General features: G+C 37.2%; 1 protein-coding gene across 3 annotated transcripts in view; it reads right to left on the bottom strand.

The window, feature by feature from the left end:
- The window catches only part of BCKDHB (branched chain keto acid dehydrogenase E1 subunit beta), a 213,642-nt gene that overhangs the window by 149,117 nt on the left and 36,816 nt on the right, over positions 1-27,709 (bottom strand). For all 3 annotated transcript variants that reach the window (XM_039221167.1, XM_039221168.1, XM_039221169.1), the window contains exons 4-6: positions 14,051-14,184; positions 13,657-13,812; positions 10,907-11,015 (exon numbers count right to left, since the gene is read on the bottom strand). In XM_039221167.1, coding sequence (XP_039077098.1) covers positions 10,907-11,015; positions 13,657-13,812; positions 14,051-14,184 — 399 coding nt within the window. The remainder of the gene's footprint in view (positions 1-10,906; positions 11,016-13,656; positions 13,813-14,050; positions 14,185-27,709) is intronic.

Here is a 27,709-nt window from a genome sequence, read left to right as displayed (position 1 = left end):
ATAGAAATCTGTCCAAAGTGGGGGTGGGGGGGGCCTGGGCGGCTCAGTCAGTTAAGCATCTGACTCTTGATCTTGGCTCAGGTCATGATCTCGCAGTTTGTGGGTTCGAGTGTCTCACTGGACTCTGCACTAACAGAATAGAGCCAGCTTGGAATTCTCTCTCCCTCTCTCTCTACCCCACTCAAGTTCTCTCTCTCTCTCTCTCTCTCTCTCTCTCTCTCTCTCAAATAAACAAACAAACAAACAAACAAGCAATCAAACAAACTTAAAAAAAAATCTGGAAGTTCAGTTAGCAATATTAAGTCTGAGCACATACAAGCTTAATCCTCACCATTAGCCCTAAAAATAAGTATCAGCAAATCTATATTTTAAAAAAGGAAGATTATGTGAGCCACATTTTTAAAAATTGAAAAATTTTTCTTAATTTTTTTAAAATTTTATTTGAGAGAAAATGAGAGAGCATGTAGGGGGTAGAAGGGCAGAGAGAGAGAGAGAGAGAGAGAGAGAGAGAGGATCTTAAGCAGGCTCCATGCTAAGCAGGGGGCTCAATCCTACAACGGTGAGATTATGACCTGAGCCTAATCAAGAGTCAGACACTCAAACAACTGAGCCACCCCGGCACCCCGAAAACATAATCTTAATAAATTATTGCTAGGGCACCTGGGAGGCTCAGCTGTTTAAGCATCTGACCGGATTTTGGCTCAGGTCATGATCTTGCAGTTCATGAGTCTGAGCCCCATGTTGGGCTCTGTGCTGCCAGGGCGGAGCCGGCTCAGGGTTCTCTCCCTCTCTCTTCCTGCCCCTCCCCAACTCATGCTTGCTCTCTTTCTCAAAATAAATAAATAACCATTTTAAATAAATAAATAAATAAATAACTATTTCCCCTGAAACCAATCAAGATTGAAATCTAGATTTCTCATTGACCCCCCAGCAATTCACTCTCATTTTCTCAAATTAAATTTTTAGATATTAAATGTGCCTTATATTCAACAAAGCAAATATTCTTTAAAATTCTCCACATACATATCACCGTGTATCGGCCTCTGTGTGCTGTGCTGTGTGTCACTCCTTCCGTATCTTTCTTTTTCTTTTATATAAATCCCTTCATATCAAATTCATATCAAAAAACTACCTAATTATGAAGGACTCCAGGCATACTTAGCCAGAAAGTATGATTTGTTATCTAGTGGCTTAAGTCAAATATCATTTATTTAATACTCACTTCATAATCCCAAGCTATATTCAATGCTAGAGATAAAAGAGATAACTTAAGGTATAACACTGAAGGGTGCTAAGTATTGATAAAATTAATAAATATTTCAAGTTATTAAAAAAATTTTCCCAGCTGCAATTTTTATAAACCTGACCACTTTACCTCTATCTGTGAAAAGTAAAAATATGTGAAAGTTACTACATATAACCCTAATGGTCTTGAAAATTTAGTGCTTACTATCTAACCTGTAAGTATAAGTAATTTATATATCTTTATTTAACTTTTGCTCAACACACACACATATCCATTGAACACGAAAACTCCTAAAGAGTTTTTTGTGTGCCTTGTATTCCTAACTGGAAATTCTTTAGATCAACTATGAAAATGTCAGCTAAAACCCCATCTGCTGATCAACAGTTCAATTTGGGCAGTGCTAATATTTCTGTCTATGTACTATGTCATTGACAACTATGTTCACACTGTGAGGTTTAACTGGAAATTTTATATTTTAACTTTCTTCATAAAGAAGACTGTTTATCATACATAAGTCCATCTTTGACTTTTAGACACGTGCCTTTGCACACATTTTGAGAAACATACGAAGAACTGACTATAATCAAAAGTAGAAGACTCTGGCTTGACTTAACATGATACAATGTGCATCCAAATATGCTAGCATATGTTGTAAATAATCCTAAATAATCTGTAAGAGTCCCTGAAGAATTAAAAATGCCCCAGAGTGGCCTTCATATGACTGCCAACCCAGAAACTGTTCTTCCCCACCATCTTGCAAAATCTGAATTGCCCAACCAACAGATCCTAAACACAAGATCAATTTCTTCCTCTTCACAAAACCATTTTGGACCAGCTATTCCTGAAACTGGCTGAACATTGGCTGACCTCCCCTGCTAAAGCTCAATGAAATCTTTACCCTTCTCTGTCTCTCCTGAATTTGAACACTCTTGAGTTGTACTCATGGCTCAAGAGTCTCCATAAAGATTTGTGCTTAAGAGTTTTTATATTAAAATAAATCACTGATGATTTTTAAATAGTACAGAAACATCCTTTAATACACTACTAACATTTACCAAGTATTAATTATTGGACAATCATGATAAATAATTTACATGTATTAATATATTTCATCAAATGACACTAGGAAAGAAAAGTTTTATACTACTAAGTTTAAAAATCCAGGGAATAAATACATTATACAAAGATATAAATAACCAACATTTACTCAAGAATAAGTAGTAGTCCAACAACAAAGATACTCAAAAGAAAGTCAAAGATGTGTCCCCAAAGTTGCAAGAACCAGATAGCCTTACAAGCAAATTATATTAAACCTTATAGAACAGATCATTCCTAGTTACTCAGTCCAGCCTGGAGCATAGAGAAAGCAAGCATGCCAGTTCATCCTGTAAGACTGGTACAGCTCTGATTCTGAAACCAGACTTGGGTAACTTCTGATTCTGAACGAAGGATGAATTATAGACCAATATGACATAAATATATGCTTATGTTCATACATGTAAAGAGAGAAAACTAGGGTCCAATTTTATATATGAATATAAAGCTCTTTTAAGAAAATCTTCAATTGAATCTAGTAATATGCTGAAAGACCACTGCATCATGATAAAGTACAATTTACCCAAGGAATACAAGAATTGAAACATCAGAAAATAGGCTAATGAAATATACCCTCATCAAAAGATCAAAGAAGAAGAACCAAATCATCTCATCAGATCTAGAAAGAATTTGGTAAAATTCAACACCTCGGGAGGGGCACCTAGATTGCTCAGTCAGTTGAACATCCGACTCTTGATTTCAGGTCATTATCTCAGCATTCAGGAGACTAAGCCCCATGTAGAGCTCCGCACTGTCAGTGTGGAATCTACTTGGTATTCTCTCTCTCCCTCTCTCTCTCTGCCCCTCCCCCGCTCACTTTCTCTTTCTCTCTCTTTTTCTCTCTCTCTCAAAATAAATAAACTTAAAAAAAAAATTCAACACCTTGGGAGAAGTGAGAGGAAGGGAACTTTAAGTTAAAAACAAAGAGGTATTTCCTTAACTTGATAAATAGTACTGACCAGAGCCTCTGTTAAAAAGGGAAAAGATATCTTTATTATAATAATAACAATAACAACAACAAAGATAAATGTCTCATTAACAAAAATCAGCTCTAACTACCATTAGCCATAGAAGATGAGGTTTTCTACCTAGAGAGTCTAAGATACTTAACTAAAATATTATTAGAGAATGGGCATGGAGGAGGTACTTGTGGGGATGAGCACTGGGTGTTATATGGAAACCAACTTGACAATAAACTATTAAAAAAAAGAGAGAGAAAGAACTGGGCATGGTATCCAAATGCAGTATTAACCTACAAGATCAATACCTTTTCTATATACCAGTAATAAAAACCTATTAGAAATATGTCATGGAAAAAAATATCCCAGCCATAAAGGCAAAAAATATCTAAGACCCTAAGTATCTCATAATAACCCTAACAACAAAGGTATCAAACCTAATGAAAATATCTACACAATTTATCAGTGGACACAAAAGTTTGAATAAATAGAGATCACATGTTCTTGGAAAAAAAGAATCATTACAGTGAAGATGCAAAACACAGAAATAGAATGATCTAATGTTTTCTGCCTACTTAAGCAAAGTCTTTAAAACTATACATAAATGCTGCTCTCAACAACACCTAGTCTGTGGACACAGACATTATGATGACATTTCCAAGAAGGTAACAAACTGTTGAGACCAGTTATTTCAAGATGAACTTCTAACAAAGAAGACTAACATTTTTCATGATGACAGAATACAGGGGAAAAAAGGTCTCAAAAAAATTCTGATACACAAGAGAATAAAAATGCAAGACTTTTATTCCTAGTATTCACAAGTTAGATGTCCTAGCAAACATTTCCAGCTTTCAATTTCAGCTTTCAGGCCATAAACAGGGTAAATTGTTAAGTCTTGTCTCCCCACAGTACCTGTGTCAATATACCTTATGCTTCTAGTTTTTCCACTGTCATTTAGAGACATGTAGTGTCTGGCTTCAATCATTTATTACTCAGGGCTTAATCAATGAATACATGAAACTTTTCAAAAACAAGAATAGAATTAAGAAACATGGATTTTATAACTTAAAAAATGAAGAACATAGCCTTATGATTTCCTCCTTTCATGTGTGTGCGTATAAAACATATATACATATAAATAAAACAGGGATGTTTACTTTAACATTGTTTACATACATTGAGTGTGCCATACCTTATGAACTAAAAATCAGTGAAATCACTGAAATTGTATACACTGAAATATATCCAAAATAAATTACCATATTGGTAAGTAAAGCAAATTACAGAATAGCTACATTATTTTTATTATATGTTCATATATGCTCTATAGATTCACAGATTTGTATATTATAACACATGGGAAAAGACTCACAAAGTAAGTTACAGAACAATGTCTATAGTATGATCTTATATAACTGTTTATATGTAAATGTGCTCTATACATTCACATATGTATGAAAATAGAAATGCACACAAAAAGGTGTGAGAAGAGGGGCACCTGGGTGGCTCAGTCGGTTAAGCATCCGACTTCAGCTCAGGTCATGATCTCACAGTTCGTGGGTTCGAGCCCCACGTCGGGCTCTGTGCTGATGGCTAGCTCAGAGCCTGGAGCCTGCTTCAGATTCTGTATCTCCCTCTCTCTTTGACCTTCCCCTGCTCACGCTGTCGCTGTCTCTGTCTCTCTCTCTCAGAAATAAATAAAAAACATTAAAAATTTTTTTTTAAAAAAAAGGTGTAAGAAGAGGTATTGGGGGTGAGAAAAGAAACTTTCTCTTTCTGTTGATGCTTGAAATTTTTACAGAAGGTACATATGATTAATGACATTAAATTTTATTAAAATACAAAATAAATCAGTCTATCATGTAGCTTAAGCTTAATTACTGACAATGCATCCCGTTAGATTAGGCCAATAATCAAAACTAGATCTCTGTCTAATGTCCAAAGTGACTTTGAAAGTGAATTGAACAAGATAAAGAATATGCCAGAGTATAACAACGTTTCACTGGGTCCTATTCCATGAAAATTTCAGTTTATCAAGTCAATCACAGAAAATACATAAACAAATTTAAAGGTAAATTTTGAACTTTCAGTTGATTGAAAATCTTTTGATTCTTCTTGCTACTCAGTAAGTAGATCAGGCCTTCTCATCACAAAATAGAATAAGAATCTATCCACTGCATTCCCTGCTTATTTTAGGTTTACGATAAAGGCTACTCCACAAGGTTAAGATAGAAGTCCACATGACTAGGTCACAAGAAATAAATATGATATTAAAAACATGAAATAGAAAATTTCACTTGTAATCAAATAAGGAAACACTAAAATAAAATGACAGTAATAATTTGTTTAAAAGTATTGATAAAAGTCTGGTAGTATATATAACCAAAAGTCAACAGTAGTTGGGGAATGGACTTATGGGCTCCTTTTATCTTCTCTTTTGTTCTTTTCAGGAGTTTCAGTAAGCAGATATGAAAGACTGAAAAATAAGTAGTGTGGCAAAAGTCAGCCAGCTAAGTAGTATAGCCAGCACTTCAGACTCAGGTAATCTGGTTCCAGAATCCAAATTCAACCCAGAGTTTACTGGATTGTCCCAGGGCAGAAAAGATGCATACAGTGGGAAAAAAATCCTGATTGGCCACCTAATGTGTCCAACCATAATGCAAATAGGTTATATTCAGGAAATTAGGGACTTTATTCCTAATAATAGGAACATGAGAAATTTAACAAATGAAAAAAAGAGAAAAAAAATTATTTGGTCCAGAAAAAACAGAGTTGTACATCAAAGAGGAAATAAAACACCTTTTTTTTTGCTCAGTTGTAAATCATACCAATATGATTATTATAACAATGTGAACACTAATGGTCTGACCAAAAACTACACTGTAAGTCCATGAAGATATTGGGGAGAAGTCTGAATATGCTGAAAGCAAGGAACAGCATGGTGAAAAGGAATAAGGAAGGTGACCTAAAAGGGCTAAATTCCTCTAGGAAGTTAAAATCATAATCCCTAAAATGTTAAAAAGCAGTATAAACATATATTGTTTACAAATATAAGTTATCAGAAAGAAACTACTGAAAGAGTTGAAAAGCACTGCCTTTAGGGGAGATGGATTTGGTAAAGGAAAAGGTAAAAAACTATAATTTTTTTATATATTTTATAAGATATATTATTTGTCTTATAATGGATTTGGTAAAGGAAAAAGTAAAAAACTATCATTTTTTTATATATTTTATAAGATATATTATTTGTCTTTTTTTAACCTAAATTCTCTCACATTACACAATTCTTGTGAGTGTAACTAGTATTAAAGGTACTCAACTGCATAAATATAATCTGTTTAATGACATCAACCAAAACAAATTAAAAATGCAAAATACTCTTGTGTACACTGATACTGGGCAAAAACATTTCAAAGTTTCTACCACTCAAAAGCTCCTGAAAACAATTTTGTTCTAGGGGTACCTATGTGACTCAGTTGGCTAAGCATCCAACTCTTGATTTTGGCTCAGGTCATGATCTCACAGTTTGTGAGATGGAGCCCCTCATCGGACTCTGTGCTGACAGTGTGGAGCCTGCTTGGGATTCTCTCTCTCCCTGTCTCTCTGCCCGTCCCCCACTCATGCATGTGTGCTCTCATGCTCGCTCTCTCTCTCTCTCTCTCTCTCTCTCTCTCTCAAAATAAATAAACTAAAAAAACCTTCTTCTCTTCAGAATGTATGAATTTATAGGTAATTAGTACATTTGCTAAAGAAAAAAAGAAAAATGAAAAGAAAGAACCCCTCAATTATCATTATGACCTAAGTTTTGCCTGAAAGGGTAATGTGAATCCTGGAAATGAGGCAGCATAAGGCTTTTAATATTTTTTCCCACTAGAAGAAGCATAGATGAAAGCCATGTTTACTTCATTATCACTGATGTCAAGAATGAATTTTAATTAAATAAAACCAAAAAGCTCAAAAGGCATACAAGAAAAGCTTCTCCACAAGATGCCTGTATCTAATAATGTCACACTGACTCATTCTCTTTTTGAATTGTAACTACTTTGTACATTTTGGACACTGACTAGATTGGTCTTCTAGAGCTACCTTTTCTAAATATACCTCTGCCACTTCTTAAAAGTTTAATAGCATTTAAGTATCAAAATTAGAATACAAACTTTATTTTCCTTCTAAATATAGAAGATATTAGCTTTGTATTTATTTATTGTATATTCAAAATAAGTAGAAATAAAATTCAAGAAAATTGCTGCATAAAGAACATATTACCTACTTTTGCTTTCATCTTTATAGTTCATAAAGTTAATGGCTGAATTAAAAGAAATTATTTCTATATGTTATAGACCAAGGGCGCCCGGGTGGCTCATTCGGTTAAGTGTCTGACTCCTGATTTCAGCTCAGGTTGCTGTCTCACAGTCATGAAATGGAGGTCCATGTAGGGCTGAGGCTCCATGCTAGCTGGCAATGGAGCCTGCTTAAGGTTCTCCCTCTCCCTTCCCCTCTGCCTCTCCCCCACGCACATGTTCGCTCTCTCTAAAATATATATATATGTAATTTATATATATTTATATATATATAAAATATATATATATTTATATATATGTATATATATATATAAAATGTTGCAGACCAGACATGTGGAAAGTCACCACAGCACAGATGTTTCAGCATACAGAACAGCATGGGGACCAGGTCCAAAAAGGAGGGAATCAGAGAGGTCAAGAAGAGCTGGGACAAGGACAATGCTCTGCATTCACCAAATGGTTTTATCCCCTGTCCTCAAATTACAGGAGATTACATTCCTCATTGCAGGAAATACTAGAAGTCTTCCCATTGCTACCACTTAGAAATTATCAGATTATTCTGGTCCTTAGCATAAACCTACATGATCTTCTTTCATTGCTCTATTTGATTCTATTAAAACAGAAATGTCTTCTACAAAGCATGTCAAATTACTGAATCAAAAACACTCCATTCCTTTTTATGTGATTCCAAACAACTGGAAGTTTTATGTTCCCTCTGCCAGTGTGAAGGGAGACCTGAGAGGTGAACAGAGCTAGAAAGAGTGGCTGGATGTAGGCCGCCACTGAAGAATCACTGTCAGAACATGTAGAGCTCTTTTCCCTTCCCCTACCTGTCCAAAAAAAGCAGACACCAAAATGTGGTCAGCTGTAAGATACTGATTTGAACCAGAAGCCAAGTCTAAGAAAACTATAGGTTAAAAGCATTCTGAAGTCTATATGAGAACGAGGAATAAAATAAGTGGAGATGGCAGCATCAGTTACTGCTTCAGAATCAATATTAAGCACTGGTCTCAAAATTTAGTTGGAGTCAGAGACACCTGGATGGCTGCTAAGAGGTAGCAGAGCCTCGCTCCCAGACATTCTAATTCAGCAGGTCATGAAGTAAGGCCTGACAATTTGCACTCTTTTTTTTAAATTTATTTATTTGAGAGCAAGCATACACGTATGTGCGAGCAGGGGAGGGGCAGAGAAAGAGAGAGAGAAAATCCTAACCAGCCTTGAGTCATTAGTTCAGAGCCCAACACAGGGCTTGAACTCACGAACCATGAGATCGTGACCTGAGCCAAAGTCAAGTCAGAAGCTTAGCAGACTGAGCCACCCAGGCACCCTGCCAATTTGCATTTCTAATAAGCTCCTGGGATGCTTATGCAACTGACTCAAGGATCCACTCTATAGAGAACATTCATATGAAGATTTTGATGGCTAGCTCTTTTTTCCTAGCCTGCTTCCTTCTATAAAGAAGCTCTGTAGCTGTGAAAGAACTTGTGTTTTGCTCTTTACTGAGCCCCTAGAGGTCAAGAAAAGATTCAGAGTTCAAGTCTTTGAGATGGCACATAATCAAACACTGGGAAACTTCTGAAAAATTTTTGAGCCTCGTTCCTCATCAGGGTCTTTCATAATCTCTCCCAGGACCAAGGCTATACCACATTTCTCAAGCTCGTTCTCTTAGCTGGAATCCTGTCATGTTAAACATTTCCCTTACTGATCTTGATTTCAAAATTTGCAGCAAAATGAAAATTACTTTTTCCAAGTTTCTTATTCACTCTCCATTCATTAGATATGTACTGGAAAAAAATCTGCATTAGTTGATTAGCTTGAACAGTTGATTGGCCTTACAAGTATAATACCCATAGGCGTCTAAAGGAATTAGGAATCAAAGAGTCATTCAGTGTATGCCATCATTGTTTTCCTATTCACCTCAAGACTTTAAATTCTTGTTATTTTTAATTCCATAATGAGATATAGATGAGAATAGAATTCCTAAAAAATGAAAAGATTCCATTAAAATATGTTTAATCTAAGAGCACTGCAACTCTGAAACACTTCCAGTGGCAGTAGAAAATGACATCACCGCTTTGAAAAAGTGTTCAGTAGATTCTTACAAAGTTAAATCTACATCTATCCTGTGACACACCAACTTCATTCCTAGAGATGTTCACTCAAAAGAAAGGAAACAATATGTTCATAAAGCACCTGTGTAAGAATGTCCCTAGCAGCCTTGTACAAAATAGGCAAAAACTGAAAACACTGATGGACATTTGTTCAACAGAAGAGATAAATCGTGATGATATTTGTACAACAGAAATGCTACTCAGCAAGGAAAAAGACATAAACTGCTGATACAAGCAACATGAATGAACCTCAAAACATTAGGTTGAGCAAAGAAGGCGAAGGCAAAATAATAATATATGGTGTGATTCATTTATATGAAGCCTCAAAACATGTGTAGCTTATCTATGGGGACAGAATCAGCAACTGGCTAAGTTTGGGGCAGAGAGAATAGATTGGCAAGGGAGAGGCAGAAGGAGCTTCCTAGAGTAATGAAACTGTTCTAGATCTTTTTTTCACAGTCTTTACCTGGATTTCTAAGACTCAAAACTCTACCAAACCGAACATTTAATATCTGTGTGTGTAAATCATACCACAATAAAAAATGTTAGGCTTAACTGTTCAAGAAGGATTGCCAAAGCAATGTTCTTTGAATTCAAAGTAAAACACACTTTAGACAGAAGAGTTTGATATTTAAAATTTCCATTATAGCTGATAAATAATTTCCATTATAGCTGACAGATGACTGGTTACCGGATTATGATTTTGAGCTTAAGGAAGGGTAACTGAATATCTCAGTTTGCCTTAGACAGTCATTCCAGTGCTGACTTGATGTCATAGCATTAACAGTTCCCCTTTCACTATCAAATGTATTCTGATTTAGATAAAGACTTATAGGACACTTGAGCTAGAAGGACATTTGATATTCTTTGGCACAATGCGCTCATTCATTCTCCATTCAACCTACATTTACGAAGCATCTACTATGTAGCTAAAAGTAGTCCTTATATTCTTACTACCATTTCACATTGCTTCTTTGTTTCCACAATCAAAACAAAAAACAGCTACATGGATTTTCCCTAAAGCTAAACTAAAATATAGAGCTAAAGACTAAGTATAGAAGAGCGCAATCAGAACCTTCTACAAATAAGGAAAATATAAGTCAAGCTTATAAAAAAAAAGGTTATAATTGTTTTGAGCTGTATGAAACAAAATGCACAAGGATACTCACAAATATAAATAAAGGAAACCTTTACCTGCTGCCCTGTAAAGTATTTTAGGTTCAAAAAATATACAAGGATTTTTATCCTCTATGCATGACAAAAGAAGTCCCTTGGCCTGGAAAGGGCTTCTGGGTACGACCACCTGCAAAAACAGATTTTTTTAAAGACAATTTCAGTACAAAATGTAGCCCAGTAAATTCACTTACAAAAGGGTTGATATCTTGGTAACTAATTGTTACTAATTATAGAAATCCTGTATTTCTAGCCTAATTCCCATTTATTATAAATTTTACCTATTGTCCCACCCCTAAAAAATTCCACCTATTAAACAAGTATTTATCAGATGTCCACCATATTCTGGAAACTAAGATATTGTTTTTCTCTTAAAAATCTAAACTTGCAGGGCGCCTGGATGGCTCAGTTGGTTAAGCATCCAACTTCAGCTCAGGCCATGATCTCCCGGTTCATGAGTTCAAGCCCTGCATTAATGCTCTGTGCTAACAACTCAGAGCCTAGAGACTGTTTGGATTCTGTCTCTCCCTCTCACTCATGCTCATGCTCTGTCTCTCTCTCCCAAAAATAAACATTAAAAATTTTTTTCTTAAAAAAAGCTAAGCTTGCATACACATAATAAAAGGAATCTGCAAAAAGCAAAGTAGTCAATATCTTCTAATACTCTACTGAAACTTTCAAAGAACATGTAACTCTTCCCTAATTTTAATATACAAAAATCTCCTCCTTTCCCATGAATAACAGGGTCTTCATTTCCTAAGTGAAAAATAATCCATTGAACTTGGAACTTTATGATCTGGGCAATATAATGTCCAGTTATTGCGAAGCTGAAAGAAAAGTTTGGATACTGCCCACTTCCAGTTGAGAAGAAAGGGTTCCAGGATCTTCTTAAGGACTTTGACAATGAAGAAGATGATATCAGCAGGTGGCACATGTGGTAACTGGGCCAACTACTCTATGTGGACACTACTCTTCATAGCAACCCGTGAGGCTGCTGTTATTATTTTCTTCAATTTAGAATGAGAGACAAAGGATTAAAAGAAAGATCAAATACTTTACGCAAAGTTACACTCTTTGCTACCCCAGGGATTCTCTCACAGTTTTGACACCAGAGCCTAAGGTCTTACTACACCATTTTGTCTACAATCACAAACTATGTCTAGTTTTTAATGACTGTTAAATAGTTGCATAAATACCAGTGTTACAGAAGGAGAGTTATTAAAAGAAATCTGAATTTATCTTAAAGACTCTAATAAGGTTCCTTGAAACAAACTACACTTGGGTTTCAAAATCAATTTTTTATACTATTTTAAATAGAAGGATTCTTATTTGAAAAACTAACACAGGGGCACCTGGTGGCTCAGTCAGTTAAGCATCCAACTCTTGATTTTGGCTCAGGTCATGATCTTACAGTTTGTTAGATCGAGCTCAGTGTCAGGCGCTGCACTGATGGTGTGGAGCCTGCTTGGGATTCTCTCTCTCTCTCTCTCTCTCTCTCTGATAAACATTTTTAAAAATAGCAAAATCTCACTATTTTCCATAAAATGGACTGAGCACATTGTTTACCATAATACACAATGTATTTATGTTCCTACTTTAGTTTCTCTTCCTTTGCTTTCTTCATATATTTTTAGCATTTTGTACTATTTTCATTTGGTATTAAAAAGAAAAAAGAGGGAAGCAAAGAAAGTAGGGATTGAGAGACAAAAATCTTTTCTAAAAAATGCTGGGTAAGCTCATAAACTTTAAATGTGAATCAATGTTCAGCTCAAGCACAAAAATAACCATTACTTCAAATGTGGCTTCTATTCCAACCTACCACTTCTAGCTTACATTGAAAAATTACACAATCTCTACTCAACTAATAAAACAAAACAAAACAAAACAAAAACTTTATGACTTTTCTCTGATGGAAAAAAATAAAAATAAAACAGACACATGTTTACAACCAATCCTTGTTTTCAAACACACAGTCCTGGGCAGACATAGGAGTTTCTATCATGATTCCCGGGAAATCTCTTTAGCAAAGAGAAATAGAAAAGATCATGTGAAAAATTAAGACATACTGGGAAACCTGGATGGTCCACTTGGTTAAGCGTCTGACTCTTGATTTTAGCTCAGGTCATGAATTTCAGTTTGTGAGCTCGACCCCCACATCCAGCTCTGTGCTGTCAGAGCATGGAGCCTGCTTGGTATTCTGTCTCCCTCTCTCTGTGCCCCTCTCCCACTTGCTATTTCTATCTCTCTCAAAATAAATAAAATTAAACTCAAAAAAAAAGAGAGAGAGAGATGCCTCAAACTTATCTGATCAAGTATTACCTTACCTGGACTGGAAATCACATCTGGATAACAAAGGTTTCCCTTAGAGTAAAGCAAAAGTCCTATTTCTCTGACTTTCAGGTAAATATGTACTAAACAGATTTATTAAAATTAACCCAGAATCAGTTAAGTGAGAAAGCCCCATTAGAAAGAAACAGAGCTTTGAAAGAGAGGGAAGATAAACCGACTACGTTCGTGGTCTTATTCTCTGAAGTCTGTGAAATTAATGTCAGGGTTAAGCCAGTGCTACTTCAACAAGAATATTCTATAAACCTGGGAATTGGATAGCTGATCTAAAATACTCTCTTTCTTTAAAAAAAAAAAAAACAATTAAATTCATATAAATTCCATAAATTCTGTTTCCTTTCCTCTAGATAAGCACATTAGTTAACAGAATGAACTGAAATGGAATTATCCAACAGAGATCAAATGAAGCACACAAATGAGGATACCTTGATTCCTGGGCAGTGAGCAAAAAAAGCTTCAGGACTCTGAGAATGATAAAGAGCCCCATGGCCAACACAGCCCCAAGGGGCCCGGATGGTGAGGCTTCCACAATTAAAAAGATCTCCGGAGCGATAGCGATACTTGGCAGCTTCATTAACAATCTGAGGGGGGGAAGAGAGAAGGGACAGGTCATGAGGAGTCCTTCATTCCCATCCATTTCCTTACCATTTTATCAGATCTTTAAATATATGCCCGTAACAAAATAACTTGTAACACATTAGCTCAAAGACAACAAAAGAAATTCCCAAGATAAGATGTGGGAAAGTGGAGGCAAAACTTCAATACTTCCTGAACTCCGTCTAAGAAATGTTCAACTATAATAAAATGAAATCCTCTCACCTGATCAAAAGCAGGGAAAATGTAATCTGCAAACTGAATTTCTGCAATGGCAGTAGCCCCAGTGACTGCAATCCCAATTCCAAATCCAACGATTCCTTGTTCACACAATGGGGTGTTGAAAACTCTATCTTTTCCTAATACAAAGAATATGACAAATGAGAGTAATGTAGTATACAATACAACTGAAAATTCAGGGAGTAAATGGTGATGGAGAAAAAAAAAGCATAGAATAGGTGAAGGAAGTAGAAAATAACTACCAGGTGCCTGGGTGGCTCTGTCGTGAAGCCTCTGACTTTCTGACTTTGGCTCAGGTCATGATCTCACACTTTGTGAGACAGAGCCTCCCATCGGGTGAGCCCAAGCCCCACCTAGGGTAAAACGACAAGCCCCACTTCAGGTGAGCCCCGCTTCTCTCTCTCTCTCTCTCTCTCTCTCTCTCTCTGTCCCTGTCTCTCTCTCTCTCTCTCTCTGTCCCTGTCTCTCTCTCTCTCTCTCTCTCTGTCTGCCGCTTGCTCACTTGTACCCTCTGGAAGGAAGGAAGGAAGGAAGGAAGGAAGGAAGGAAGGAAGGAAGGAAGGAAGGAAGGAAGGAAGGAAGTTAGTTTAAATGAAAACATAATTATATTAACTGTAAGTAATCTTACTGTTTCAATTGAAAGAAAGGTTGTCACCCGACTACTTAAAAGAAAACACTGAAACAATAAAGGTAACAGAAAAGTACTAAGTAAAAAGGAAGAAAGAAAACGAACAATGAAAATCCTAACCAAAACAGGTTGTTGTCACCACAGGAATCTCAAGCAAAGTAGTCTTTAACGGAAAAGGCGTTGCCAGAGATAAAGCCGGAAAATTCATACTATTAAAGGGGTCAAATCACAGGAGGACACAATTCTAAAGTTATACTCATGAAACAACATGGGCTCCAAATAAATAGGAAAAATTAACAGAATGAAAAGGAAAAATAGATAAATTCCCAATATGGCAGGAGATAGTAATGTACCCATCTTGGTAATGGACAAAAAGGCAGAACGAGGTAAGATTTAAATACAATTGGCAAATACGACCTGACATGAACAGGACATTGCACCTAACAGCCAAGAATATAAACCCTTTCTGAGTAAGCAGAACAATGACATGTGTTGACCATTGACTGGGCTATAAATCCAACCTCAACAAAGTTTGAAGGATTAAAATCATACAGGGTGGGTTCCCTTCCCACGATGAGATTAAGATGGAAGTCAATAACAGAAAGAAATAGAAAATCCTATGTTAGAAAGAAAGTTTAAATATGTGTAAGTATCCATGTCTCAAAGAAGAAATAATAAGGAAATTATGAGGTATTTTGGACTGAATGATAAAAACCATGTATCAACTTATTGAGGTTCTGAATTCAATAATGATAGAGTAGCTTTTTTTTAAAGTTTATTTATTTTGAGAAAGAGAGAGAGTGAATGTGCTCAAGTATGGAAGGGACAGAGAGCCAGGGAGAGGGAGAATCTCGAGCAGGCTCCACACTGCAAAGCCCAGTGCAGGACTTGAACCCATGAACCGTGAGATCATGACCTGAGCTGAAACCAAGAGTCAGACACTGAACCAACTGAGTCACCCAGGCACACTAGAGTAGATTTTTCAGACTAATCTTCCCACATATATTATAAACTCTGGACAAAATATAAAAAATAACTTCTTAAAGGCATTGGAGATCCAAAAAGTAGACCTACACCAAAGAGGGCTTAACCTTTGAAAGAAAGGAAGAGCAGTGGACAAGCATAACACTTACAAGGCCTGTCCCCTGAGGAGATTCCCCATTCTCTGCGACAGGGGACTGCTAGGATTCACACAAGACAGATTCAGTCTTTATTATCTCGTGATATCAGAGAATGGGGTCCAGGGCTTCCAGTGGCTGGACATCGAAGGAGTAAGCCCCTATAAGAAGAAAACCACATAGGGGCACTCCAAAGTCTTTGCATAAACTCCGCTCAGACCTTTGGCTGACCTCTATGGCTGCAGGAGACTCCATGAGTCCAGCAGATAACAGCCAGAGGTGCAAAGAGGTAAGCAGAGACTTGCTCTACCCACTGAGGAGAACACAGAGTTTGGAGTTTGAGACTCTTCAAATTCAAAGAGCTTGATAAACACCTTAGGTTTTCCACTGAATCCACAAGGTACATGTTGCTAGTGTTCAATTCTCCTTTGAAATTTCACCACTTCTTGGCGAATATCAGCATTTCGTGAAAAATCTTAACTTCAGGGAGCTGGAGGGACACAAGTAAGGACCACAGTCTGGCCAGGTGACACAAAGTGTGTGGACAGATCAGGGATTCATATTTCAGTTCCATAATCGAGGGATACCAGTTCTTTGTGGTGCACAGACCTCACTCTCAGCTCAATCATGTCTTCTGAATAGGAACTACGAATAGGGCAGGTGCTGGGAAATGCCAGACAGACACATCCTGTAGCCTGCACTCTAAAAGCAGCTGCGGAGACTTCAAAGCATGATTCATACTCATCACAATCTGTAACTATCTTCTGAAATGGTGACCTCTATCACTCATCAGCTCCCTATTTGAGAATAGCTTGATCATTTCTGAAAATCTATAATCCCATTGAACAATGCATTAGCAGAAAATGAACAAAGATTCCAGGTGCGTCCGGTGGAATCCACACCCTGAAGTACTTGAAGCACCGTAACCAGATGAGCAGCGTTATTTATTCCCTGCTGCTTCCGCTCTCCTGCATTCAGGTATTTTTCATCTCCGTAAATGTAGCCTTTTTTTTTTTCTGCTAAAAGGTGGCAAAGTTGAGTTTCTCAGAACCATTAGTCAAACACACGCTTGGTTTGAGGAAATGGCTTAATTTAACAGCAGCTACAATTACATGAACTAAAAATCTCTTTCTATTTTCTCCCAGAAAGGTACTGATTGAGGGTAAGAGCACATGTAAAATGCACAATAATGACAACTTCCTCTATGGGATAATGCAATTAACCTGACATAAAGTTCATACACAGAGTATCCCAAAGGATATATTAATACACACAGGGATTATACCAGTAGCCAAGATAGATCCAGTTTTCAGTTCTATCTCCACAAATTACTACACTCCCTACGGTTCAATTTCTTATCTGTAACAGAAGAATCATGATGTTAAAAAGACTAAAATAATTCATATACTTATTCAAACATTTATAAAGTACTTAATATTGTAGGGATCCTATTCTAGATGCAGGGGATAAGCAAACAAAATAGAACAATTCTATCTGTGTAACTTACATTCTGGTCAGAGGAAACATACAAAAACAAAACAAATCAGTACAATATATAGTGTATTAAATGATGACAAGTTCTGTAGAGAACAGTAAAGCAGGGAACAGGTAATCAGAAGTAGAAGGTAGGGGTATTTTAAAGAGGAGAATCAGGGAGGCCCCACTGAGAGGTGACCTATACAGGAAGTGCTGAAGAAGTGAGAAAGTGCACTGTGCACACACCTGAGGGAATAAAATGTTCTGGGAGATAAGCAAGTGCAAAGGTCCTGGGGTATGAGCATTTTTATTACATCAGTGGAAAGGTAAGAACTCCAGAGTGTATGGTCTGGAGTAAGAGAAATACCGGTAGGAGATGGAGCTGAAGAGTAGAGAGGGTAGGATGGGACATGGCACAGAGCAGACAGGGCCCTGTAGGTCGCTGTAAGCCCTTTTCTATGAGGACAGTGAGTGAGTCAACAAGTAGGTGAGGGAGACAGGAAGCCATTGAGCAAAATCAAGCCATTCTCTCAACTGCATTCCATCTCTTTAGCTGGTATTTGGTAAACAGCCTCTAACCAGGCAAGGGGGACATAGCAAGACTGATTACACGATACTACAATAATACCAGTTTGGGAGATGATGACACATAATTGCAGAAAAGGTATGAGACTGTATACAGTCTAAAGATAGAGTCAAAAGGATTTGCTGATGAAACGGATGTGGAGTATGAGTCAGTGAAAAATGCCAAGGATGATTCAAAGGCTTTGGGCCCAGGTCAAGCAAACTGAAGGAGAGAGTTGCCCTTAACTAAGGACAAACTATGAAGCATGTTGGGATGAGATATTAGGAGTTCAGTTTTGGAGATGTTAAATTTAAGATGCCCTCAGATGTTAAGGCAAAGCTATCAAATAGATTGTTGGATATAGAAGTTGAAAGTCTTCAGCATAAAGGTAGCACTTAAAAACACGGCACTGGGGGTGCCTGGGTGGCTTATTCGGTTAAGTGTCCGACCTTGCTTAGGTCATGATCTCGCGGTTCGTGGGTTCGAGTCCTGCGTCGGGCTCTGTGCTGACTACCAGCTCAGAGCCTGGAGCCTGTTTCGGAGTCTGTGACTCCCTGTCTCTCTGACCCTCCCCTGCTCACGCTGTCTCTCTCTCTCTCTCTCCTAGAAATAAATAAAACATTAAAAAACAAACAAACAAAACACGGCACTGGATGAGACTGCCAAGCAAATTTAAGTGCAAACATAGCGGAAAGATCCAAGGTTAAAAAGACAAGAGGTGAGAACTAATATAATCAAAGTTGAAAAGAAAAACAAAAGCCATAGTTTAGAGGAAAACTAGGAGAATGTGCTGGCCTCGAAGCCTCTTCTAAGAAGTGAGAGTAATCAACTTGTGCTGTTTGTTGCCAATTCAATGTGAGATGAGGGCTGAGAATTGTATGATATTGACATTAGCAGTATCTGCAAAGTGCGAGGGAGGGAGAAAATAAAAGCCTACCTTTAGAGGGAACAGGAGAAGAGAGATTGGAGACAATGAGCAATGATAATTATTTGGAGAAATTTTGCTGTAAAGGAAAAAAGGACACAAAACTAGCGGGACAAAAATATGGGGTCAGTAAAAGGACTTTTTTTGTAGGACCAAAAAGAAGTCTATTTGCAGGCAGATAAAAATGATCAATAAGAAAGGAAGAAACAGATGAGAAAATTAATGAAATAGAGAGACAGAACTGGAGCCATGTGTCTGATGGGAAGGAAGGGGTCTAGCGTAGAGACGTTACCAGGAACCCCTGCATTCAGAGGGCAGAAGGAAAATGTATGGGCGCTGATATGGGTACATGAGTGCGTGGTAAGAGCTTGTCAAAGTTCTCTCTTTATTGTATCTACCTTTTTGGAAAAACATAAAACTAGATTATTAGTAAAGAGTAAGGATGGGGGAGGCAGTGTTGAGGAGAGAAGAGTAGGAAATAGTCCTCTGGAAAAATGGAGGACTGAATGGACCAAGAACATGCAGCTCGATGGGAGGTAGTGTGAGTGTCCCCTGGAGAGTACTAGTCTCGAATTACAAGTGACATCAGTTGCAAGAGGACTTTTTCCCAGCAACATTTCATTTAAGACAGAGAATTTATAGATTTTGGATACTAACTTTATCAGATATGTAATTTGCAAATACCATCTCCCATTCTGTTGGTTGCCTTTTAGTTTTGTTGATTGTTTCCTTCCCTGTGCAGAAGCTTTTAACCTTTTTATCCCAATAGTTCCTGTTTGCTTTTGTTTCCCTTGGCTCCGGAGACATGTCTAGTAAGAACTTACTCAGCTGAGGTCAAAGAAGTTGCTGCCTGTGTCCTCCTCTAGGATTTTGATGGTTTCCTTTCTCACACTTAGGTCTTTCATCCATTTTGAATTTATTTTTGTATGTAGTGTAAGAAAGTGGTCCAGTTTCATTCTTCTGCATGTTGCCATTAAGTTTTCCCCACACCTTTTGAAGAGACGGTCTTTTTTCCATTGGATATTCTGACCTGCTTTGTGAAAGATTAGTTGGCCATATAGTGGTGGGTCCATTTCTGGATTTTCTATTTCATTCTATTGATATATGTGTCTGTGTTATGCCAGCACCATACTGTCTTGATGACTACATCTTTGTAACATAGCTTAAAATCCAGAATCGTGATGCCTTCAGTTTTGTGTTTCTTTTTCAGGATTACTTCAGCTATTTGGGGTCCTTTGTGATTCCATACAAATTTTAGGACTGTTTGTTCCAGCTCTGTGAAAACTGCTGGTGTTATTTTGATAGGGATTGCATTAAATGTGTAGATTGTTTTGGGTAGTATAGACATTTTTAATAATGTTTCTTCTTCCAATCCATGGAATGTTCTTTCATTTCTTTTTATCCTCTTCAATTTCTTTGATAAGTGTTCTATTGTTTTCAGAGTATAGATCTTTTATCTCTTCAGTTAGGTTTATTCCTAGGTATCTTACTGTTTTTGGTGCAATTCAAGTGGGATCAATTCCTTGATTTCTTTTTCTGCTGCTTTATTTTTGGTGTGTAGAGATGCAATAGATTTCTCCACATTGATTTTATATCCTGTAACTTTGCAGTATCCAAAATCTATAAAGAACTTATCAAATTCAACACCCGAAAAACAAACAATCCATTTAAAAAATGGGGAGAAGACATGAACAAACACTTTTCCAAAGAAGACATCCAGATAGCTAACATGAAAAGATGCTCAACATCACTCATCATTAGGGAAACAGAAATTAAAACCACAATGAGATATCACCTCACACCTGTCAGAATGGCTAAAATTAACAACACAAGAAACAGCAGGTGTTGGCGAGGATGTGGCCAAAGGGGAACCACCTTGCACTGCTGGTGGGAATGCAAACTGGTGCAGCCTCTCTGGAGAACAGTATGGAGGTTCCTCAAAAAACAGAGCTGCCCTATGATCCAGCAATTGCACTATTATTTATTTACCCAAGGGATACCAAAATACAGACTTGAAGGGGTACATGCACCCCAATGCTTTAGCAACATTATCAACAACAGTCAAATTATGGAGAGAGCCCAAGTGTCCATCGACTGATTAATGGATAAAGAAGATGTGATATATATATTCAATGGAATATTACTCAGCTACCAAATAGGATGAAATCTTGCCATTTGCCATGATATGAAAGGAGCCAGAATGTATTATGTTAAGGAAAATAAGTCAATCAAAGAAAGACAAATACTATATGATTTCACTCATATGTGGAATTTAAGAAACAAAGCAGATGAACATATGGGAAGGTGGGGTGAACGGAAGATAGGGAAACAAACCACAAGAGACTCTTAAAAATAGAGAACAAACTATGGCTTATTGGAGGGAGGTTGCGGGGGGAAGGGCTGCATGGGTGATGGGAACTAGGAGGCACTCGTTGGGATGAGCACTGAGTGTTGTATGTACGTGATGAATCACTGAATTCTACTCCTGAAACCAATATCACACTGTATGTTAACTAAAATTTAAATAGATAGATAGATAATTGGGGGGTTGGCTACAATTGAATTTTGTCAAGCAAATAATGACATGGAATTTAAACTAGGTATAAAGGGAAGAAGGGTCATCAGGAAAGTGAGACACAGTGACAGAGTGGTGGAATTCAGGGCTTTTAAGAATAAATAAGGTCAAAAGGTTGCTGGATTACAGGTACTAGAAGCAGTGAGCTGGGGAGGTCAAGGTGGAAGTCTGAGCTGGAAATGCTTTAAACTGAGATTTTGGAGGGACTGCAGTTACTCCTGATAATGACAACATCTAGGATAGGGTAGTTAGAGTGAGAAGCTGAGGGAGGATGGAGGTCAAGATCACTAGAGAGAGAAAAATTAAACACTGAGGATCCAGAATACTGAGGACACCATCCATGTGGAAATTCACAGTACCAGAGAGACAGACAGGGAGTCAAGGTAGCAACAAAGAGGAAGGGCCTGGTGTGAAGGGATGAAAAGAAAGGATAGTATCAGTGTTCAGGATTCAGTAAATTATTGAATTATTTATTGATAGTTTTCAGTAAGTGTTTATAGTCAAAGGAAATATTAAATACTGAATCCAGAAATCAAGTCTTTCTTTCCTTTCTGAGGTGACAAAAATCAGCTTTTTGATATTTAGAACCAAATTTCTCAAACTCACTCCTATTAAGTAGTAGTCTGTGTTTATATAATAAGAATAATCTCACACACACCACATCCTTTAGGTCAGGTGGTACTTACGATGGATAGCCCTGAAACACACGACAATTTGAAACATTAATCCAGATGATAAATAAAATCTAAGCCCAGCTGCAATTCCTAACCCTCAAAGGCAGCTTGTATCTAATGGTGCCAGAGTGTCTAAGCGCAAGCAGAGGTGCAGGGAGGAGCCTTCCTCAATGTGTTGTCGATCAAGCTCAATAAACATTCACGTAGGTGACCAGTGGCTTTGATTTCATAAGAAGGAAAAAACTATCCCTACTCTGAAACAGTTCTTCAGTACCCAACAAGCTTTGACTAGGTCAAAATACTATCTGGAGTACGTCTTTCTAAACCTTAAATAACAGAGTAAAGTTCAATTAACATTTCAGATAAACTTACTAGTGCAGATACTGCAAGTACCTAGAAGAAAGGACATGCATAGAACATGCCACCTTCTTCTTAAGTTTTGCTACCTGTGCTTCAATTTTAGGCTCTCTCTTTATACAATTCCATGATCTCGAGTCCACGCAAACATGGGTAGAATGCCAGACATTTGATCATTTAAATAACTGGCACGTCAATATCTCATTTGTTGACAAAAATCAGGGCGTAAACTCATACCACAACTTTCTAATAGTTTTCTTCTTTTGTAAAGGGAACATGATTAAGAAGTTCTACATCACTGGCAGCACATTAAACATTAAAGATACTGTCCACCATGTAATGCCGAATATCAAAAGAAAACCACGAGACGGCTTTTCTGGCCAAAGAATCAGTTAGACAGAACTGAATCCACCTGTGAGCCCTGTTCCCTATTACAACACTGAGGCCACAATTAGCCAGGAAACTGTGAGAAGAGTGCAAAGAAACAACAATTATAAAAAAGAAGCCCCAACCACGGGTTAAGGTGACAACCAGTGACCTCCTGGGAGGTTAGGGAAGTCATGGAGGGAGTACCTCCATCTGCTTAGTGCCCATTTTTTGGAACCCAGGACTAGTTTTAAATGAGCTTTCCATGTGAACACAGTGGTCCTGCAAGTTATTCAGTCTACCTTGGGTAGAATTATATTTTTTATTCCCATAAAACTTCTGAAAAGGCAGCTTTAAAAAACTGCCCATCTCTGAGCAACATGCATTTCCTTAGGACACAAATCTGAATAGGTAAGAGTATCCTTCCGGAAAAGAGATCGACCCCATAAGGGAAACATGAATCCTAGATTCCCTGAGCTAAAGGGTAAATGAAGACATGAAACATTCATGACTAAGTTATAAAATAAACCAGATGAAAAGCCATTATTGATACAATTTTGGAGGAGGGCGAAGAAGGTAGATAACATATCAATATAATTTCAGTCACAGACTTACTAGAATATGTTGTGATTTTACATTTTAAAGTTTGCTAATAAAGAATTTGATAAAGATTAAAGGCATTTGTTTAAGGGTTAAGTAAAGCAAAAATAAAAAGTTAGTCTAGAAGATCACTTCTCTTAAAATAAGTAGAAAAGTAAATAGAGTATTCCATTCATTAGAAAACATTTAGAGAACATGCAAACAAACTTAAAAAAAGAAATGCTAAGTAGAATGACTGTACAATTCATCTTCCAAACTTAAATGTCTAGAAGTGTTATGGATACTAAAAATAATTAACAGATATTAATTGATCTCAACAGGCCTAAACTGAGTAGTCCCAGGAAAGCAGAGCTGTTTTAAATAATCCAATACTTATAGTCACTATTCTTAGAATTAAGTAATATCATCATCCACATAAAAATAAGGAAAATATCAAGCCAAGTGCTCACCCTAATAACTAATCTACCATGTATTAGCATCCTAAATTAGGAAATTCATGATTTAGAGCTAGAAAATTAAAAAGTGAATTGAATATGCCATTTTACCATCAAGGTAATGGTCACAGTTGACTGCCTAGGGCAGTACCATGATCCCCGTAGCCCAGCCCCACAGGCGTGAAGAACTTGTCGCCCTGTTTGTTGAGAATGCCTTGGGCAAACAGACATCAACTGTCAGCCCTTTTAATTTTTTTAATTTTTAAAAATTACTTTAACATTTATTTATTATTGAGAGACAGAGAGAAAGCATGAGCATGAGAGGGGCAGAGAGAGGGGCAGACACAGAATCCAAAGCAGGCTCCCAGCTCTGAGCTGTCAGCACAGAGCCTGACACAGGGCTCGAACCCACAAACTGCGAGATCATGACCTGAGCCAAAGTGGGAAGTTCAACCAACTGAGCCACCCAGGAGCCCCAGCAGTCAGCCCTTTTAAGGGCTGATCAACTGTAATAAACTTTCTAGTCCGAGGTCATGCTTGGTGGCCACTATCCAATGATTAATCAGTGTGATAGTATAAAGGCCTGGTCATTTCAGCCCAATTAGAAACAATCAAAAGGGTCATTATGACTCCAGAGATCCCACAGAGTTTGCCAAGGTGGTCCTAGGAACTGTATCACTTCTGGACATCTCCCTCTGCCTTATCCTGCTTTGACTTGAAAGTAACACTATATTTATGGTTCCAAAAGACTACAGGTTCTAAGGTTTCCAGATTTAGGAAGTTCACCTGTATTTACAATTATCTTACATTTTCCAAATGCCTCCAGGCAACAATGGGTAGAAAGGGCTGTTTGTGAACCTTATCCTATAGATTCTACCTCTATTTCTCAGAATACTCTTGGCAAAGAGATCTGAGTCATTATAATGGTTGAGAGGAAAATTAAAGGATGAAAGTCAACTAGGAACAAATACATATGCTTAGTAAATGTTTACTGAACTAACAGATGGAGGGATGAAATGCAAAAGTCCCTTTCTCATCAGAAGTCTACAATTCTGGGAGCAGATCCAAAATCACCCACAGATCCAATAATCAGTTCCAAGAATTCAATGACTAGATTAAAAGTTGTAAGTTCCTTTCCCAATAACACAGACTGCTTCCTTCATCTTTGGACATTCAATAGTATCTAGCACAATGTCTTGAATTCAGTAGTCATTGAATACTATTACTTGAATGAACAGGCTTAAAAGCCCCATCATGCTTGGGTTGAAAAGGCATGTAAGTCTGTGGCAATCAGAATGTGGTTATGTCCCACCAAGTACTGAAAACACATAGATATGACATCTTAGAGAAATCAGTTCTGGAAATGACAGAAAAGCAAGAGTTAATTTTAAGCAACTCATAGAGACTCGCGGGGGAATATACGGCTGAAGGTTAGCCATTATAATTATGATATAATGATGGTCAATATCATAGACCAACTATCTTGTACCAAGCTTTCAGTACTAGATGGACAACTTGGTTAAAAGAAACATTCTCTTGCACTCTTAATGTCAACTACAATCAGTTTTATTATGTTATTTTAATACATACAAAATTAAAGTTGGTATTTAGTGCCTAATAAAACAAAGGCAAAACAAATGCATAAATACAAAAATAACTACATAACCAATTAAATTCAGATTAACAGCAAAGATAGAGTGTAAGAGACCATGGTTTCCTGCTAAAATCACAGTTTTAGATGCTTTTTCTTTACTTTAATCATTCTAATGCCTAAACATTCTAAACTTTCATTTAGAAATGAAAACAGCTAGATTTTTTCATTTCTAAAAACAATGCCTTTTCACTTAAATTTACCCTACAAAATAGTTTGTCATCTCATTTTACTAGGTGAAGATAATCAGGCTTTCTAAATAAAACTACCCACAAGCATTCCTTGAATGATAGTTTTAAGAAAGTTGTTTCAAGAGAAAGTTGGTATCACAGTCATATCAAAATCAGCGTTAAACGTGTATGTATTCAATTATTTCTGGAATCAGGTAAAGAAAGTTCTTCAGTGTATAATTACTGATAACTTTACTGCTGGTGAACTATTGAAAGGTGCTATATTAAAAAATGGAATCTGTGAACTTCATCTGACTCTCACTTGAATATCTTGCAATAGTGCAGGAGAATCCACATCCTTTGAGTGTGGCAGAGGGATGCTCCTGTCACTGCGTGTTTGGTGGAGCTCAGCAAAAGCTTTCCACGTCAGACACTGTGACGTAGTTCGACATCACATGGCACAAACATAGCAATAAACACAAACACCAATTTTATCATGTGGTAACACTTAACCAAGTATATGGCAGGTGTCTGTCTGGATGACCCAGAATTGGGTTTTTTTTAACTATTATCACTGATATTAAAACCCCCCAAAATTTTAAATCTCACTGAAAATATGAAAACTCCCAGAATATCCATGGACACACAGAGTTAGCAAACAGCAGTTAGAGAAACAATATCCCAGAAAAAGAACAATAGCAAATAATCAACTCTACTGTTCAATTTTAGAAAAAACTTTTAGAAAAAGAGTTCTACTTGGAAATAAACTGAAAAAGGTATTTTTAAAATTAATTGCACATGGAGAGTGTGGCAATTGTTTAAAAACATTGTTAGTAACCAAAAATTGTTTTGTTTCTTTTTTAACAACTTGTATGGTTAACTGGAAAAAATAAGTCACATGGGGTAAATTCATTTTTCATTTAAACAAAGATTCCGAAGGGCTCCCAGTTGGCTCAGTCATTTGAGCTTCTGACTTTGGCTCAGGTCATGATCTCATGTTCATGGGTTCAAGCCCTGTATCAGGCTCTGTGCTGATGGCTGAGAGCCTGGAGCCTGCTTTGGTCTCTGTGTCTCCCTCTCTCTCTCTCTCTCTGCTCCTCCCCTGCTTGTGGTGTGTCTTTCTTCCTCTCAAAAAATAAAATGTTAAAAAAAAATTAAACAAAGATTCTTAGAGAAAATACAGGGACACCACTATATTGTATCTATTACAGGAAAATTCAAAGTTATACCTATACCTAAAATTTTACAAGGGGTAAAAGTATATTTTTTTTAATAAAAAAAGAAAAACTAGGTAGAGAATCCATGAGATAATGTAATGATCATGTAAAAGTTAGGTATCCAAGAACAAGCAGAACAACAAATTACAGAATCGCAAAACCCTAGTGCCACTAAGTCCCTGCCCGTTATTCTTCAAATGAGTATACTGAGTCAATTTATGCGACTTGCCCAAGGACAACAGCCAGTAACGGGCAACTTTGGTGCTTTAATTAAACCTCGCGCCATTCTGCTAGAGAAACTTCTTTGCTAAATTTGCTGGATACTCAACTCAAATGTGGAAATGTATCAAATTAGACCTTAATTATCTGGCACCACAGCCACAGCTGCAAAATAGTTCTGAACATTTAATGTGAATGTACTAAGTCTTTACTAGCAGTTCCTAAAATTCCCTCAAATGTTTTCCCAAAAAGTTTAAGCAAATAAGATAGCCGGGTTAAGCCTTCACAGTACATGATTTAGTTTCTAACATGAAGTGAAAGGGAAAAAACACCTTTAAAAGAAAACAGCAATTAAAAATTATCAAGGGGGCGCCTGGATGGCTAAGTCGGTTAAGTGTTGACTCTTAATTTCGGCTCAGGTCATGATCTCATGGTTCGTGAGTTCAAGTCCCGCATGGGGCTCTGCACTGACAGTACGGAGCCTGTTGGGGTTTCTCTGTCTCTCTCTCTCTCTGTCCCTCCCCCACCCTGTCTCTCTGTCTCTCTCTCAAAATAAATATTTAAACTTTAAAAATTATCAAGAAAACAACTGAGAATTTAAGAACTTTGAAAAGGGCTGCTTTAAACTTTGAGTCAATAACTGCAGAGAAAGATGACAATGTTATTCTG

The sequence above is a fragment of the Hyaena hyaena genome, unplaced genomic scaffold (genome assembly GCF_003009895.1).
Source record: "Hyaena hyaena isolate Hyena2069 unplaced genomic scaffold, ASM300989v1 scaffold_952, whole genome shotgun sequence".
Classification (NCBI taxonomy): Eukaryota; Metazoa; Chordata; class Mammalia; order Carnivora; family Hyaenidae; genus Hyaena; species Hyaena hyaena.
The sequence above is the reverse complement of the archived record's forward strand: the minus strand, read 5'-3'. Positions and strand labels throughout refer to the sequence as shown.